The sequence below is a fragment of the Cottoperca gobio genome, chromosome 12 (assembly GCF_900634415.1).
Source record: "Cottoperca gobio chromosome 12, fCotGob3.1, whole genome shotgun sequence".
Taxonomy (NCBI): domain Eukaryota; kingdom Metazoa; phylum Chordata; class Actinopteri; order Perciformes; family Bovichtidae; genus Cottoperca; species Cottoperca gobio.
In genome coordinates, this window is record NC_041366.1 from 15037537 (window position 1) to 15057260 (window position 19724).

Below are 19724 nucleotides of genomic sequence, written 5' to 3' on the forward strand. Positions count from 1 at the left end.
GCAGTAATCTTGCATACACCTTGTGCCAACATGAGTGTAGCAGTACAATGTAGCAGAACACTGCAAGTCAGTAGTATACAGTTGAGTTGTATATTTTGTAATTTTGGGAGCACTGCAACATTGTGTTGTGTAATCCATGGTGATCATCACGTCTGCTTTTGTATTCTTCAGGCTACTTGTGTTATGGTTGCATGGTTATGCCGCTGAAAGTGCAAACTGGATTGAAAAGTCTGCGCTGCATTAACATGCAACAACTGCAAATTAAAAAAAAGCAGTTATAATCGTCATAATCTCAAGTCTCCACAAGTTCCTTTTATATACCGAAAATGAAATGAATGACTGCAGGATAACAGGTTTAGAAGACAAATGTACAGCACTATGCCATGCTTTCACAAAGGGTCAACTACAATGTGACATGCATAATACATTTGTTTGTAAATAAAATACAATGTACAAAATCACTGGTATGGTCACCAACAAACATCCGCCCCATGATCTGAGCACAGAAGCAATCATCGGACATTACAGTGTGAACCTCAAACAACAGGTTATGTCTATGAACATTACAGTGAGATGGTAAGGCTGTCTTGTTACTATAGTAACAAAGCCATGGTTCTAAGAAAAACCTTAATAACTGATCTTGCATACTTTGCTTTGATTGCAGTGTTGAACATTTAGCAAAATGACACTAGAAACTACTTGAAATGACTTACTACATTAACATTGCTGTACACAAGTTGTATAAAAACTGAAAAAGTAAACAATTGAATCATGTCGGCTGAGCCATTAGTATACATTGATTATGTTGGCAGAAGCTTTGAGTGTTGAGTCAGATAGTACATTTATAGAGATCGAGTCGAAGAAAGAAACTCGCACAGAGAATGTGAGAGTCGATTCCTTCAAGACCGAGGAAGCAGCATCTCAGATTGTTTTATAAATCAATAATTTAATCAATCAAAGATCCTTTTATCAAACTAAATGAAGCTGCCGCAAAATGTGTGGCGTTATCTAACTTGTTCTTCCTATTGACCGTTTGACTTAAATGGAACAGGGACACAAAATAGTGCAAAAGTATAAAAAAACTGAACATTTTGTAATATCAGCCCTCAAGCCTCTGTATAGATGCAGGAGACCTGGCTTGTGCAGTGGTCCGCCACACTGAAGAAATCCCCTCCATGCAATTCTTGATTAGGATCCTGTGCTTGACTGTGGACATCAAATCCTACACACACACACACACACACACACAGAAATACATGTTTGCACAGCGAGAGTTGTGAAATCCTGTGGCAATAAAGTGCTCGTCTTTGAGTAATTTGTTTTGCCTTATATTTTTATTACCTGTAATGCAGGAAAGCGCCGTTTGTAAGGCGGCCATCCCATTGGGATTATTGACGGCTGGAGCGAGGCTGTCGCCAAAGGCATCAACTTGCATCAGGTGACTCGAGCTGGTCTGTGCTGCGATCCCGCCGTATTGTGGAGGAGAGTACAGCATCTTTAACTGCGCTGAGAGATCTGCGGGGTAAATGAGAAAGCCTCACTGTTCTTTTATCCACGTTGTAAAGAATAACTCAATTAAAGTATATCGCTTAACTCTTCAAATAATACATTCCAGTAGAAAAAAGGCTTTATAAATAAACAATGCAGTCTTTTCAAACCCCGTCTTTGTCCAAGCAGTTAAAACTACATTGTGTGTTTCTGAACACCATGTCAACATCACGGTGGCTGTCAAGCCCGCAGGGAGAAGAGGTGATATCTATTTAAAGGTACATAGAGTGGGGCTGCTTGATTTTCTCTGACAAGAAAATAACCGGCCACCTGCTACATATCATAAAGATATACTATATACTTAATATGCATGTGAGAAAATCTGTTCAAACAGATTGTCAAACTGCTTGGATATCTGCTAATAGGCTCTTCAGATGTGATACTTGCACTATTAACCCTTCTTCAGATAAACATCCCCTTCTGCACAGTTGTATTCATATCTATTTAACAACCTTAAGAATACACTGATGATAAACGTGATGAGTACCTGGGTTGTGATCTGCCACATCAGGCTGGCTGGGCCGCTTCAGATCTCGGTTGTTCTGCAGGGATGTCTCATTGGGAGGATGCGGGAGACAGGTGGGAGAACAAGGCCCGCACTGGTCTCTGGGGAGGAGCTGGTGAGGGGAGGGATCAACAAACCTGAAATATTTCAGACTGAATTAAATACTCTGCTTTGGGAATTAAGAAAAAGAACAACATGTGAATGTTTTACTTATTTGCCTTCTTTGGAACATGCAGAAACACCCTTGTCCAGTAAAAAACAAACATCTTATGACTATATTATAAGAATGTAGAGAATTTAGTTTTGAGGTGTTTCGTCAGTTATATTTACTGTACGTTTCGAGGCTGGATTCTATTAACCTGTAAGGTGTACTCTAATATAATTGTTAGTTAAATGATACAGAAATCAAAAGCATCTTAAATGAGGTTTTTTTTTAGGCAAACAGCTGTATTTTTCCAATTCCATATTTGCCCCAGTTTCACACAATGAATGAAAACCAGTTAGCCGGCAAATAAAGCATTAATTAGTCCATCGTGCTGTAATGACAGGGTGACAGTTTCACACAGTCTGTGTTAATTTGACATGAACTTCGGCAAGCATTCGCATGAGATACACCTGTCATCTTTTGTGATTGTCTTTTACTCGCTTAAATAATGCAGATGAGATGCCCAACGTGACACGCACATGCAGAAAGCATTTCTACACATCTATGTAACAAGGAAAGATTTACAGCTTTCATGGATTGCTCGGCATCACCTCCTCAGCGTGGTGGCTTCCCGCACAGCTGATTTAACCCCGTCTAACCCTTGAGAGACAGAAGACTCCGTTGCTATTTGAAATAAAATATATGGTTTCTGCACAGCACTGAAAAACATGCGCCGTCTAAGGTGTTTCACTTAGCGAGTTCATAACCACAATATTGATTCTCTGTACTTTTGGCAATTGAAATAAGCAGCAACAGATGCACTCTAGAGGCACTTTATGATATATTACAATCTGTTCCCTGCACACTATAGCTTGTGCAACACCGCTCATTCATAGCATTTTGAAACACACCACCACAAAGTATATGCCAGCAATTTGTTCGTAATGAATCTCCTTTTGATGCAGTGCAATCTGCTGGAATAGGAAAAGTGTTTAACGTCACTGAAAGTCTGCATTGAATAGGCTTCAACCCTATAGTACATTATTATCTCTATCGTTACAATGTTAAGAACATCAAGGACATTACTTTCAGTTCCATGTGACTCATTGTTAAATACAGAGTATTAAACTAGTACATGTAAATATTGTTCAGCGGCCATGGGAGCTGACACCCCTGCTGTTAGGTTTGGCCAAGTAAATTTGCATGTCTACTTGCCAATAACAAGAATACAAAAGAAGCCAGAGTTAGTCGACAATATGCAAGGACTGAATGGGAACCGAAAGGAATCCCAGAAAAGCGTACTGAAAACGGCAACAAGGATTTTACAATCGATTTAACATAAAAAAAAAAAGAAGTAATTACAGCGTCTTTTCTCCTTAAGTGGTATTTTTTAGACTTTATGTTTCACTTATTGAATTCCTTAGCCGCTCTTGTCGGTGTCTATAGCATCCATTAATAGCAGCGGTCAAGACCAATGAGCCAAGTCGTGGTCTACTTTGGCGGGCCAATTGTCTACCCAGAATCCTGCAGTGAATGCTTTGGCCTACTGCTGATACGAGAACAATCACAACCAGTGAGGAGCCATGAGCATCTGGCTGCTCAGAGCGACAGAAAAATTTGATCACATGCTTTTGAAGTTTATAGATGAAGGGATGTTTTCCTATGGATTGACCAGAGAAATGTGTTTCTGGCCATCCCCAACCTGTAAAGCCTCTTCCCAGCCTCCCACACACACACACACACACACACACACACACACACACACACACACACACACACACACACACACACACACACACAAACAAACAAAAAAAAAACCTCTTTTGATCAGGGTACAAAATAGTGCTTTCTTTAAACTGATTATTCTAATTATGAGCTTATAGTCTTGAAGCCATGACAACCAATGTTTAAGTTGATTGTTTCAGATCATTAAAAGGAATAAAAAAAAAAGAAAAAAGATGTGTGAAGCATTTAAATCAGTCATGGTTAAAGTTCTAACTGTGCCAATGGGAATAAAAAAAGAAAAGAAAAAAGAAAACAACAGTTGGCTTGCTGAGTAAAGCTGCCGGTTATATTCCAGTTTTTCAAAAAGATTTATGTAAAAAAGGCTTTGTTGCTTATGAATAGTGACGTAGTTTGAATGATTTTGTAAGATTTCTTTTAAATTAAAAATAAAATAGTTGAACCTGACACAATGACAACAAAAGTCTTCAGTACCTGTATTTATCTTGTAAGGCGCACAACAGAGCCAGGTGGGCATCGCCGGAGGAGTCTCGTTCCTGCGGAGCAGCTGAGGAACAGGGATGACAGACACTTCAGCGCTGTCCATCACAGTCTCAATCTAATGGATAAACCTAATATGTGCACATGGTACAACGTATGTAGTTTTCATATCAAACATATTCATGCGAGGAGCCAGAGGACGTACCAGAATATGATTCATGGGACACACCAGGGGAAGAGCTCAAGTCCATCCTCCCCAGAGGAGAAAGGCTTGGTTGCAGAGTGTGGATGGTTAAACAGTCTGTCAGCATTTCCTGAGCCCCACCAGAAGTGGATTTCAACTAGATACATGACACACGGAGCATAAACAGGAAACAGCATAAACTTATTTATTTTTATTGTATTATAATCCTGTTGTGCACTGTATATTATTGATATGCATACAGTATGGATATATTGGTTATTGCAGAATGAATGCCAGCCATAAATGGTATCAATCATTATGAAAATCTTAATGATAATAGCTTTAAAGCCTGTTATAAGAAACAGCTAATGGAGCTGTTTATGTAATGTCGTCTTGGTAAGAATCATATATAACATGCACACTTAAATCACAATTACTCAAACATTGATTTGAGTTTTAAATGAAAGAAGTTGTGCACGTGGGAGACATTATAAAATGTCACTTTTTTTTTTAGTAACCACCCACTTTCTTTGTCTATGGTGACATCACCCTCAGTGGGTGTTAAAGAGCATACATCTCACATGAAAAACTCTTAACTTGCAGTGCCATAATGTAAAACTTTGTAATGGAGTCGCTCTTGGTGGAAAAACAGGAGAAGAAATGACGAACAACATCATTATGTGTATTTTTGTGTGGCCTAGCTCTGTCAGTGTGAGCGTAAGTGGATGTATTTTCATCCGACTGGGTGTACACCTAGATGTTAATGAAAGTGAGAGTAAATTAAATGTTTCTGTGAGCATTTAAATAACAGATCTTAACAAAGTGGGATGGAGAGCACATTACCGAGAATATAATGCTCAATACTGTCAGCTAATTAGAACATGTCAATGTAGCTTTTCTTTTGTTTAGGGCTGTAATGTTGAGAAAGTGACGCTGTCTACTTGTAATCATCACTAATGAGATTTGGCCGCCGAGAGCCAGTTTATGTCTTTTACAAAGCTAGTTTATTTCCAGCTGGCAGCCTACACATTCTTTGAGTTGTGTAATTGATATAATGCTTCTCAGTAAGATGCATTCTCAATAACAACAGTGTTTGTAGAAACTAGTGAGTTGTGTTTACGGCATGCACTGTACCTTCTTCCGTAGCTGCCGTTCTTGAGTAGAGTGGGATTTCACGTGTTTCCTCAAGGAGCTGGGATCAGTATAACGCTTTGCACAGCCAGGCACCTGGCACGTATATGGCTTCTGTACAACCACAGACATATGTTAACTCGTAGGACTCCCCGTATAGGCAAAGACACAAGCTTTTAAGTACCATCCATATTTGTACACGTGTGTGCAAGGCTGCCACTCACTGTTTCCAGGTGTGTACGCTGGTGTTTAGCTCTGTCACTTGAGTTGCTGAAGGCCTTGTGACATCCCGGGTGCTGACACAGGTAGGGTTTCTCCCCCGTGTGGCTACGCAGGTGGATCTTAAGATTTTCTAGCCGAGAGAAAGCCTTCTTGCAGCCCTCAAACTGTAACCGCATACAAACACAGTACATGTTCATCAGGTTACAACAGGTGTATCTCTACTACATTTATAATAATTTGGCTGTTGTATTCATCCATTGCAATATCCAATATATGCTCATTATGCATCTCCATCGTGATGTTACACATATACCTAGAGCTATGAGCTTATTAGCTGGAAGTCACTGCAGACCAAGGTATGCTGACCTCAGTGCGTGGGAGGGAGTGGAAGAGGAAATATAGAAAATCTTTTGAATAGAAAAAATACTTTAATTTAGCCTGAACTGACAATCAAGTAAGTCCTAGTGCTTACTGCTATAGTAGTTTCATGGTTGAAAGGCGAGCAGCTATGAAGCAGCAAAGCCCTGAGAGGGGTAAACATTTGGGACGGACAGGTGCAATTTAGTTTCATAGTCACATACGCAATTTCTGGATATAATTAGGAGTCAGCAGACTCTGTTGTATCGCCTGTCTCTATGTTTGATTGTTTTCATCAGCCAATTCCTTCTATGCTGCAATTATTTTGTGAATTTATACTTATACTTTTTTTCAACACTTTTAAATGTTGGCGTTAAGATGCAATTTGCGGGAGAATATTGTGTGCATGTGTAGTTGGGACATGCAGGATGCAGAGCACATCACGCTATGAAGAAGAGATATCTACTAGACAGATCTCACATCCATAATTCAAGCTAATTTAATGAATCTGATTCATCATTTTCTGAAAGAATCAATTACATGTAACGCTTAAATCCCTCAACAAGCACTTTCTTTCTCAGCCCCAAAAACAACATACCGAAAATGAAATGGTTACTGCTCTTGAGCCGTTTTGATACCGTCATCATCCTGCCCTCTTCTGACAGGTCATCCTTAGGAATTCATTATCAATAAATCCGAATTAGCCTATATGTTACGCAACGTGGTAGAAATACATGGGTTTGTTCTCACCTACTGTCTTTCTCTCTTTTCATTTTCTTAATGCGCTTCTGTTATAAAAGAAGGAACTGTTGTCACAATGATATTGGGAACTTAAGTTAGTTTACACGCATAAAATCATGACCATGTATACTTTGTCAAAATGGACAAAAAGGGGTTTTAATTACATCGCTCTTGCAAATTCTATTTAAATCTTTCAACAAAGTTATTTTACTCTCCCACTCTTTCGAATATATATTTATTTGAATACTTAACACAAATATGATATTTGAAGTTCTGATGGTTGTTTGTGTCACCAGCAGGGGTCAGTGTTTATACACACATCACCAAATTGTCATTTGTGTTTTGAATCCTTCATCTTGCATCACCTTGACCGCGGCTGGTAGCTATCAATTATGAAACAAGTAAAGCTGCTTGTATTCCGCTATTCGTTATACATTTACAGCAAGACTCAGATTGAACAATAACTACATTATATATATAACAGCATCATAAAGTCCACTTGTACCACCACAGTAATTCTAACCAACAAAACAGCTTTATCTTTTTTTGCAATATCATGCAACCACAGTGACCTCACTGCTAAAATATGTGTTTCTGCTTTTGTAAGGTCAGGACTTTACTCTGCTTCAGGGGGGATGGAATGCCCTTACTAAGCCTAATGGAGAAAACACACAGACCATGTCCAATGTTGTTGTTTCTTTCCTCTAAGACTAGATTCCAGACATACTGATACCTCTCAGTCATCACCGCCAAAGCCAATTCAAAATGTCTCTGACCATTAATAGTTCACTAATAAAATTCCTCTGCATTCCACATAGAATTAATTTTCATCATGACACAGCTAGTTCCTGACATTTATTTCCCAGAAATCATCCTGCTTCCGCAATTTAACTTGAAAAAAACCAAAGGATTTTTCACATCACTTTTTGACAAACTTTGCTTGTTGTTACAATTTAATGCTACCACAATTATTTTTTCCAATGTTAAATGGATGGTGTTTGTTTTCTGGATATCTAGGTTGACCAGCGCCAAAATTGAAGAATTGATAATATTTGGTTGAAGCAAATCGATTTGAAACCGGACAAAAACAATGCTTCTCTCATATCCCCTTCCTACGCATTTCACTCAGGCACTCTTTCCAATTCTGCTCCGTTACCATGCATGATCCCTCATATTGGGTTGGTCTTGCAAAGTGGACCAATCCTAAATATAGTTTTAAAGAAAATGAGAGAACAGACCCATTCTGCTAGAATACCACAAGAAAAACAACACAGACAGAGATAAATAGTCTCTCTGAACCAAAGTGGTCAGACAAGTGAGAACCAGCATAAAACTAAAAGGCTGCCAAGACTCTGGGACTAGCCAGGGGTGAATAACTGTGTAACTCTCTCTCTGTCTCATAAAGCTCTCATAAAGCGCAAAGGGCTTTTGAGTTTTCTCGCGAGGGATGTTTGTGCTGAAAAGAAAGCAGCATGGCTCCTCAGTGTAGATCAGTGTTACAGCCAGCTTCTGACAGGTCCTGGCAGGTACTTGTGCTCTGGCTGAACAGTGACAGCTGCAGTCTGTGCCAGCAGTCTGTCCAATGCCCAGTCTTAGCCTGAGGTCAATTCACTCTGGACTCCACTCTTTCCCTGTTTCACATGTGATATTTCTTCTCTTTTCTCTTTTTGTTTCACCTGTTTCCTTATACTGTAGCTTTTCAGTCCCTGTCACAGAGTCTCATACCTTCCCGGAGGGGTGTTACATGATAACATAATAGTTTTGCCACAACTACTGAAAGTGAAGGCTAAAATGATTCAGTGTTAACAGAACACAAATCAAATTATATGGACCTTCAAATAATTGAAACAACATACTGTATGTAGCAAACTGTGAGTGATTGGTACTGAAAAAACAAACAAAAATAACCTACATTAATGGCTTCTATACTAACTAAATAAAAACACTACGTCTGACTTTTTAAATAAGTGAGGAGGGGATGTAAAGTTCTGAATCAGTAAACGGCTTTGCTAATGCTAAACAGTGACAGAAGCTGTAATGTTAAAGTGTATTCCAGATACTAAAGCATTATTTCCTGGTGTTAAAACCAAGTTAGTTCCCTCCAAACAATGGTCAAACCTGAAATCTAATCAGGCGTGCTTTCAGTGGCATTAGCTAGGCTTGCATAACAAGATGCTCATGAAGGGAAATTTAGCGGATTAGCGACTTTATTACTTTATTCAAATGCACGGATTTATCACACAGCCTGAATAATGAATACTGAAAGAAAGAAGATAAGAAGTAAATGTTGCCCAACTTTGCCAATAACAGCTGCTCACTGGTGCCAATTATTGTGTTACTGAAACATAACTTTTATTTTGAATTTTGTAATTTTTAACGGCATTTTTTAGTGTTTGGTTTTAACCATTTCTCCACTACCTGATGAGCAACAAGCAGAAATGGTGATAGCACAGGAAGATATAAAAAAAAAAAAAAGCCTAAAAATCATAAAAAAAACGTGCAGACTTACAATAACAATCGAAATCACCTGGTTTGTTCACACTGTGCTTTTAAAAACTCATATACTTAAATCACAGTGACAGACGCAAACAGACCGGTGAGTCTTGGATATGTTAACAAACTGAATCATCATTAAACAGATTGTGAGATGACAGATACAAGCCTGGGCCTGCCCTGCATGTTCGCTGTGTAACGAGAGCTACCTCATTGTTCTGCTGCGGGCTCGCACTTCATTTAAGATGCATCAGTTTATTCACCTGTCAATCATTTCCCGAGAACAAGTGATCTCGGATGATTGTATTATTTGAAAGGTTGGCTCGTTTAAGAGAAGTTAGCTTTCTCTACATATTAAAGTGCTTTTAGCAAGAGTTTTCATATCTAGCATTTCCATCGCTTTAAGCACAACTTTTCAGAGGGAGTAGATGTAATCACATGCACGTGCTCATGCATAGATATATGAAAATGCTCATGTAAAGAAAGAAAAATCCGGCACTCTCCACATAACGTTCAGACTTGACCATTTCTCTCATTGCTTAGTGTGTCTTATAATTACTGTCCCGCAAACACGAGTGCCACTTTTGAAGAATTAATTTTTTGGCATTGAGTTGTGAACATAAATACTTTCTTCTTCACTGAATGTTAACATGAAACTCAGACCCATCCAACGTTTGCAGCTCCATGGCAACAGAGCTGCTTCATCTAATAAGTGAGTATTTTGGTACAAAAGGTCGACTGCAGGTATGCATTTCGTTAATAATTGACTTGTTAAAAGCAGCGACATGAATGTTTGGCAAGGGGTTTGTAAATTACTCATCTAAGTCGCAAGTATTTTCCAAGTGGGAGTGAGAAAGAAAACAACGAAGCAGAGAGGCGTACAAGCCGTAACAACCTTTTAGCTATGCTAGCTACATGGCACCATAGAATTGTCCGATGGTCGGCCCACCACTGTGGTCCAGACTGAAATATATCAACAACTACTGTATGGATTTCCATGGCATTTGCTACAGACATTAATAGTCCCCGCACAATAAATCCTACTGATTTTGATGATACTCTGACATTTTTTTTTAGTGCCTCCATGTTTGTCTTTTAGTGAAATATTTCAACAGCTATTAGAAAGATTGCTGTGAAATGTGAAGTACCTGCCAAAACTAATGACTGTCCAATAAGCATCAGCTGTATTTGTTCATTAGAAAATGCAAAACATACTAAGCTAACACGTTGAACCTGCTTCACATCTGCATATTAGCGTTGTCTATATGAACGTCTTTGAATGCTGACATAAGAATTTAGCTCACAGTTCTGCAGCTTTAGACTCTTAGGCTTGTTTCAAATATCCTCACATTACATTTAAAACTCCTAACCAAACTAAAGAGGTGTTATTAAATTGCAACTTATCTAAAACAACTAGATCATATATCTTGGACAAACAAAGCTCATCAATAATCCGGCCCATGGATAAACTCCAACTCTTTGGCCACAGACCTGCAGAAAGCCAGCGGCATCACCTTCCCAGAACGACGGCCAAGTTTGTCAGACGGTGGCCTGGCAAGCCCCCTGCTGCTGACAGGCCCGATAGCTACTAGAAAGACAGGATGCCATGCCAGATCTAAAGTTCTAGGCATCCTTTGTGCTGATTTAATAACTACATAATTGAGTTAAATCCCATGTCAATTATCACAGAGCTCCGCTAATTACCCCATGGCTAAAGTTAAGAAGAGAGAGAAGCCATATTTTGTATCTAAACCTTGACACAAATGAAGGCATTTGCCCTATGAAAAGGCTTTTTTTTTTGTTTTTACTGCAGCCAGAGGCTTGAAAGCCTTCAGCTATATACTGTGCCTTTGAATGGAACATTGAGCACTGAACTCAATAAGGCCCCTGACATTCATCATGTTCCTGCTTTGACTGCATTCACTCATTCTCCTCACAAATAAATAAAATAAAGAGAGAGAGAGAGAGAGAGAGAGAGAGAGAGAGAGATGTGCTATCTGTGTATTGTTGGCGAATGAAGATAGCATAAAGAATCCTCTTTTTACGAGGCAGAGAAATAAAGTATAAAAATATGTAGAGAGATTTCTGTTGCATGAGAAGAGACACCGCTGTGATCTGCATGGTGTACCGTGCACTTGTTGGGTTTCTCTCCTGAGTGGACCCTCATGTGGATAAGAAGCTTGTATCGGGCATTGAAGGGCTTGAAGTTGCGTGGACAGCACATCCAGTGGCATGTGAAATCCTCGGCTTTCCGTTGGTCTACATGTAGCTTTTCTATGTGCTTAACCAGCTCCTCCCTTTGGTCATAGACTGCACTGCAGTCCAACCACCTGCAGCAGTGGGCCCCATAGTCCTCCAGCTCTCCTTCTTCTTCCTCCAGCATAGGGACTTGTGGTAAAAAACTCACCCCATGCCTGGGATGAACCATGGAAGCGTGTGTGAGAGGGTCCTGAGAACGAGGCTTTATTTTGCAGTGATGTCTATTGAGGTGGAAGTGCTGGTGTGAGTGGTAGGGTGGTGGAGGCCCCTGTGGAGTAGCAGCTTCTTGGATAGTAGTCAGCATTGCTGGCTGTATCTGAGAAGGCGGCAGCAGGTTGTTGGTCGTTTGGCTGCAGCTCTCTTTAGTCTTTTCCAGTGCCCCTCCTTCCTCTGGGAGGCACTGCTGGTCCACCACCATGTTAGCCATCTGGCTCTCCAGACCCCCTCCCTCTTCAAGCATCTGCATACGGCTATAATCTGTCTGTGGGGCCAGAGCCTGCAAAGAGCCTGGCATGCTATAGGGATGGCCGTAGGGGATACAGCAGCCTCTCACACCCAAGAAGTGACCGTAACCTTCAGATGGGACAGGTGAGAGTGTGGGGTGGGAGGCTGGAGAGCTGCGAGAGCCGTTGATATAAGCCACAAGAGAAGTAGGTGAGGTGCGTATGATGGAGTTGAAATCAATACCCATGACATCCGACAAAGGCGACATGGAGAGAGCTCTCTTCTTAGCACGAGACTGTCGGGGGCTTACGGCATCACCTGCAAAGAGGTACGAGGGCAGACAGGCAGAGTTGCTAGTGCCGCCTGATATGGTCGTACCGGACATGGCCGTGCCAGGGGTAAGGCTGAGCTGCTCCCCTCCCTCACTGGCCTGGGTGGAGCACTGAGGTGGACCCAGTGGAGGAAGCACACGGAAGCCATGCGACCAGTCGTGTCTGCCACTAAACATTGACTGTGTTTCGAACAGACTAAGGGTAGTCGACGCCAGGGATTCTCTGGATTGTAAGGATCTGAAACAGATTGTTGTTATCCACTTTAGTATCACTCTTAAGGTTTAATGAGCTCATCATCACATACTGTAATTGATATTGCCCACCTGGCATCAGTGTGGGGCATCTGCACACTGTGTGGATGTGATGGAGGATGTTGTGCTGCGGGCCCGGCAGTATACCGGTGGCCTGTAAGGGTCATGGGACTGCTGGTCACTGTCAGGTTGGCAGCAGCTGGCTGACCAAATACTTCCATGGTAGGCCCAGACACAGGGCAACCTGCTGATCCACACAAGCCCAAACACAATACCCATACGGGAGATACCTTATTAAAGTTTATAGGTTACAGGGCAACAACTTTTATCCACTCCATTCAATAAATCCCCAAATATATTTTTAAAGTGTTGACATAATATTATACAACTTTCTGGATAAATAAAACTCAAAAGCATAACATTAAGTCTGCTTTAACTAAGGTGTATACTGCAGATTGTGGAATTTCTCTCGCCAACCTGACACTTTCTGCTCTGTTAATCACTAATGAGCTTTTACCTCCTTCCACTTTTACCTCCTTAGAAAAAAATAGGGGAAAACTTTATGCTTGGTTAATTATCAATAAATAAGTACAAGACATCTAGCAAGAAGACAGTGAGGTTGTGAAGTGCACACTGAGAATAATTGAAGTATGAAGAGAGGAATAATAAATCAGGTTTTGTATACAACATCACTCTGCCAGACTTATTATTTTATGGGATGTGTGCCCTGAGTTAAAATGTATTTATAGTTTGTTGTAGATCCTGAATACTGCAGTATTAAAATACTTTTGAAGAGTGAATTCAAAACTGATTTTTGCTCACACACCCTGGGTTGGAAATTGTTTAACCTTGTTGTTTTTACCTTTGAAGTTGTTGTTAGAGGAGCAGCGTCCTTTCTGTATGGTGCTCGTCACAGTTTTAGTTGTGGGATGATGGGTAGGCATTTGCTGGTGTTGGGATGCAGTTGAAATGTTTATATGTGTCCCGCTAGTCAACACCTGTCTGCGGAGGCTCAGGGTTGGCAGGACAACATGGCTTCCGCTTTGTTTCCCAGAAGCAAAGGAGTGCATGGCTTCTCTTTTCACTTTCTCCATGCCCGAGGAGGGGCTAAGATCGGCCCGTTGTGGGGAAGACATGGGTATCCTGATGGATTGGGACTGGTGTCCTCTGATCATGCTTATTGACGGGGACACGCTGCAAGGAGACACCAGGAGCTGACAACCCGTTTCACTCATGGCTGAAGCAAAGTCCCCAGAAGCTCTGAGCTCAGGGGAAAGTTGATTCAAGTAGCTGAAGTTTGTAAAAATGTCCTTACGCAGGATATGGTAATCCACTGCTCATACCTAGGGAATGATTCAAAAACAACAAAACATATAACATATGGTCCCCAAATAACGGCTACATTTAAATATGAAATTAAAACAGTAAATGTAATATTACACAAACAATAAAGTCTGTACTTTTAAAGTTTAGGCAGTGTTTTCACCATAATCAATATAAACAGCAGCTACTCAATTGAATCCATCCGGTATTTAACTTATTAGTTATAAAGTGCTTATATAAAGAAAGAAAGACCTTTGCAGGTGAAGTTTTTCATCATTCCTCTATTGTTCACTCACCTATTGATGTCGCAAACACTTTCACCAAAATGACATGACAGGTTAAATGTCTCCTTCAGTCCGGCGAGCTGTGAATAGTACTCTGGATGACACCAGGAGATCAACTGTCGTGTTTCTGACGGCTGTGAAGTGAGCGGAGAAGTGAAGCCACTGAGGAGTCTCTCACTTTGAACCGCGGCGTCCCGCCTCACTCCTCTGCTGCTTCCAGGAAACTTCTTTACTTTCACCGGTTACCCCTTTGCCCTTGACTCTGCTTTGAGCGAACGACGTCATTTCAAACTGAGTGGACGTTCACCGTAATTAATTAAGGATTTATTTGTCTTAGTTACGGGTGCGCGGATATGTGAGCGCGTGCTCGATGATGCCACTATGAAAAACAACTTCTTCCTGTGTTGAATATTTGTATAGGATTTTTTATTTTTTTTTTATTACAATAATTGTTCATTTATATTGCTGGAAATAAAAACAATCAATTGGCTATGCATTTTCTACGTATTCTTTTAAAAATAACCTTTATAATTATAATAATAATAATAATAATAATAATAATAATAATAATAATAATAATAATAATAATAATAATAATAATAATAATAATAATAATGTATAACCTAAGTTACAATTTAAAAATGGCTTCAGGTATCTGACGCATTAAAAAAAACAGCAAAGTTGTGGTGGGAAGGTTTGGGTGTAAAGTTTCACAGATTCAACATGTTGCATAGGCTACAGCTGCAGTGATGCAGTAGCTCAAGACTAATGAATGAGAATGAGCATCCTATCTTTTATAAAAAGACTACATGTTAAGTGTTCTTTAATATAATTTATATTTATACGTTTTTCTTCTCAATAAAACTGAGATTGTTCATTTTTAAATGCTGTTTTTAACAGGAGAAAAACAATTCTGTCAAAATTAAATGCAATTATTTCAGTGAATAACAGACATGTCCATATTAAAAAATAAAAAATAAAATTCTCTTCTTTGTTTTAAACATTTCTGTTGGTTTGATAAACATTTGGACAAATTCCTTTCAGTCTTCATACCACTGATCATTCTTAATAATTCATCATTTTAACCTTGTGAATTTGTGTTGCATGAATCTGCTACCTGCTCTGTCACCCCCCCCCCACCCCTCTACCCCAGCTCAGACTGCATTGTTAGGGCACTTTTCTCCTGGCTGCTGGAGTGTTTGCTCTGTAGATCCTGCTCCAGGTTGCTATGGAAACCAGCATGTTTATTATAAGACGAAGGGACGGTAGCTGTTCTTTGGGAACATACATGGAACAGGGGCTCTGCTCTACAATCTATAATCATGATAAAGTCAATTAAAATACGTATGTTTACAGGATTACGCTGACTACTGTATTTTCTGTCTGCAATGACTCAGGATGGTGGGTTGTCGCTGCATATGGTGCAGAGACTTCTTCTCGATTATGTGCTTTTCACTGTATTATCTGAAAATTGGGCATTTAGAATGCTCTGCATGTGTTATTTATAAAAAGATACCTGTTGAATAAAAGCCTTTATTTTTGTAACAGGAAAAAAATATTATTTTGAATATAAAGTAGTAGTGACCTCTGGTGGGGTAATATTTAATTACTGCACTCCCGGCCTGTGAAAGTCAGTGGGCTTACATTCATGCATGTTTTCAGCTTCAGTTCATAACAATATTACTTTTCGCTATTAATATTACATTCTTATTCTGACATCCTTATAAATATTTCACAATTGATGTACTGCAGAGCAGAGGACTTTTTCTTTACCCATTTGTTTTTGTGGGAAGTGTTCCTTCTTTTGCCAGCAGGGGATACTATTAGTACACCAATGGGGTGGCTGCAATCTGGTTAAGAGCACCACACATTTTCAGATACAGTAAAAAATAATAAGAATAAAAGGCATGTAAAGATGTAAGAAATGACAAAGTGTGATGCTTGTAGAGGTCACTCATTATTTACAAGATTATATAAAATATTGTACATCTTCTAGGGATGTCACTTGCTTCAAGTAATAACCCACAGCCCGGCCCCACTGTGGTTTGGCCTCTTCTTCCCTCGACTAAGTGAGTCACGGTGTGTTTGCAAATGTCAAGAGTGTAACCGGATGGTAAAGTGTCCAAGCTCGAGGCAGAACAACAACACCAATGTAGCCACTCGCTCTTCTTAACGACAAACACTGACACTTGGAGCAATGCTTTTATGTATGTGCTCACACTGAATAACATTTACGATTTACAACCCTTTCGGTCAAACTTAAACTTTTTTTCCTGCAGTCCAAGGCCTCCTCTGCGTCCTCTAAACACAGGTGCGGTATGTTTTAAGGAAAAGGTTTGAGAAAACAAAAAAAGGTAGGGAAGGGAGAGTAATGTGTGCGGCAGAGTGAAAAAAAAGACTTGAAGATGACCAGATGAGATGTAAGTGTTGACCATTTGAGTATGCCTCCATTTGTAGCAGAATTAATGCTCTAATAGACTCTCCACCACTTACAGGATCCATTCCCTTCCTCTTAATGACAGCATCAGCACTCCTGGAAGTAGAAAAGCATTCATTCTGTTGTCAAGATGAGAAATCATGGGTGATTTCTCTTTAAGTTATATTACAATAGTCACTTAAGGTAATGCACACCCCACTGGACCTGTGATTAATTAATCTGCTTTTGATTTGCTAATGACAGTTCAAGTCAAACACAAGGTTAGTAAAGGCTGAGTCAATCCTTTTAACTGCAGCTGCAGAGAGGACTGTGGTGAGTGTAGGAGATATCAATTTATTGGTATCGTCCCTCATTATAACGGCTCCTATTAGCCTGTGGCACTTGGCGTACTGACTCACAGCATATTCATATAAGAACACACGCAGGTATCATGGATTGCATTAAAAGTTTCCCTTTCACATAAAAATCACTCATTTTGTTTTGTAGCCAATAGTATTAAATTAATGTTTTGTTAGACATCCACACACTAAAAAAAAAAGACGATAAGTGTGCAACACTATCCACTGTAGATAGAGTACAGAAGGGAGAGCGGGCCCATCCATCCATCTCCTCCTCTGCTCCTCCACTGTCAGTAGCTACACCAAAGATGAAGATGAGTGTGAGAGAGATGGGCTTGTGAGCGTCTTCCATCTCCATCCATCAATCTTAGTTGACTTCTCTAATAACCTTTACAAAGAAGTGATGTCTGATGAAAAAAGAAAAGAAAAGCACGGCAGGGAACCCAGGCGATCATGTCTTCTCCAGCAGGCTCCGTCTCTTCCCCTCCCTGCTGTGTTTTCCGAACAGGATGACTCTAATAAAAGATTGCTGACACAACAGCCCCCGTGTTTAGAACCACCGTTAGGCCACGGGCTGGTTTTTAATTTGAGCGCACATTTGAGGTGAAGCCTAAGGGTGTGGGTGCTGTGAGCTCCCCCTTTTCTTCTTTTTTTGGATGTTATTAATACTGCGGCTTTGGAATTGCATCTAGGATGATGAGGCCTGAGCGCTGGAGCATAATCGCAGGACTCCGAGTCTGTTTAATCAACAGAAACATTTCCCAAGACTTCCATATAAACACAAAGAGAGAAAAGAAGCTCGGACAACAGAAGATGCGGATCAAGTCTGAAATCCAATTAAATGTGGGTAACTCAACCATAACATGACGTGGCTCAATGACAATGCATGGGCTCGGGCAATAATAATGAGCCAACTTTATATAATGCTTGCCGAGTAGAGCTTTTATCTTCATTTAAATCATTTATTCAAAACACCTGGAACCTTTTCACATAGGAACGGACCCTATTAATGATCTCAAAATGTGAAATTAAAGACATTATAATAGGTTTCAATGCTGTAGCTACTACTTTTAGACCAATAGAAGAGGTTTTCAGGATGCATTCACAACTTTTATGGTTTTTCAAATAGTGTGTGTGTGTGTGTGTGTGTGTGTGTGTGTGTGTGTGTGTGTGTGTGTGTGTGTGTGTGTGTGTGTGCTCTTAGTTTAATTAGACTCATATTTGGCTTCCACAACTGCAGCTATCATGGTTATGTGGTACAGCACAGGCTTGTGGGTGTGTGTGAGTACTTTAATAGCAGTTTAAAGAGGCCTGTTTGAATTTCTTGGTGCCAGTGTGGCGTTAGTGAGGGCTGACAGGGCATGTAAGACAACCTAGAAGGTCCAGACATAAGAGGGTGTGTCATTAGACCCCTGCCTGTAGCCCCCCTGGTCAGATCCTCCCAACATCCGTCTTCATTAAAGAGGTTGCTCTCTGAGCAGATGGTCATTAAGAGCACCCCCCCCCCCCCTCTTTATTCCCGGCACCCTCTATGCACTAGGACACTACCTAGAGGACACCAATCGTCCCTCAGGAATAACAGAAAAACCTCAGCGAAGAAGAAGTGGTGCCTGACAACGCCACCTGGTAATGATCACTCTGGGGTCTTAATAAATCTCTTTTTGAAAATCTTTCAAAAGAACAGCATGAAGTACGGAGATGGTGTATGCAGCAGTATATGTCAAAACCTAGATAGAGGTGGTCAGAGTGACAAAAGCAAACGTGAATAATATCATCATCAGTGCTTTCCTGCTTTCTGTGTCCTTGTCCAGTTATGTGACGGGCATGTCAATGTAGTGTGAGACTGCACTGTCGTTCAGACAGGTGTGGTGGGGAAACGCGAGGACACGGTCATGTTTCTAGGGAAAGCTGGGGTCGATAAACACATGAAGTCCCGTTGCTTCACCGCCATCACGTTTAGATGATTTCATGACAGAGAGGTTGCTTTGTAAACCTGAACCACACATACCACTTCTCTGTCTCTTGACTAATGTACAATTCTTACACCAACGCGAATATACAGTGAAACTCCAGTGAAACAGAGAAAGCGCTCACAGGTTGTCAGCGGGGTTTAGTTAAGTTGTAACTCTTGGATCCAATATGAGCAATGTCAATGTTATCTACATTTTAGTTGAAACAACGTCATCATCAGTCTCTCCAGTGGCAGCCACCATGGATGCCAATTATAGCGGTAATCACTCCCTAGCTGAGAGCCCCGGTTTCAGACAGGGTAAAGTATTATCCATCTTCATCATATTCATTATCAGGCAGCAGATGCAGGTGTCCTGGCCTCCCACTGCTCCACACCATTAGAGACTGATAGACAGAGGGACTATAGAGCCTTTACTCCGCCGAACACACCCACATACCGCAAAAGAAAAGTAATTTAAACAAGTTGTTGGAATTTGCATAGGATGTTCTGATTGTACAATATACTTTTAATCAATACAGTATTTTTTTTGCAATTC

The 19724-nt window shown here is 40.3% G+C and overlaps 1 protein-coding gene across 1 annotated transcript; it reads right to left on the bottom strand.

Moving 5' to 3' along the window:
- Positions 1-158: 158 nt before the first annotated feature.
- On the bottom strand, positions 159-14070 carry glis3 (GLIS family zinc finger 3). Its single transcript, XM_029445527.1, has 10 exons — positions 13698-14070; positions 12908-13082; positions 11678-12821; positions 5961-6122; positions 5740-5850; positions 4627-4762; positions 4416-4488; positions 2036-2190; positions 1342-1515; positions 159-1222 (listed from the first exon to the last, which is right to left on the bottom strand). The coding sequence occupies exons 1-10, from the start codon at positions 14068-14070 to the stop codon at positions 1107-1109; spliced, it is 2619 nt and encodes an 872-aa protein (XP_029301387.1). The 3' UTR covers positions 159-1106.
- Between the last annotated feature and the right edge of the window lie 5654 nt (positions 14071-19724).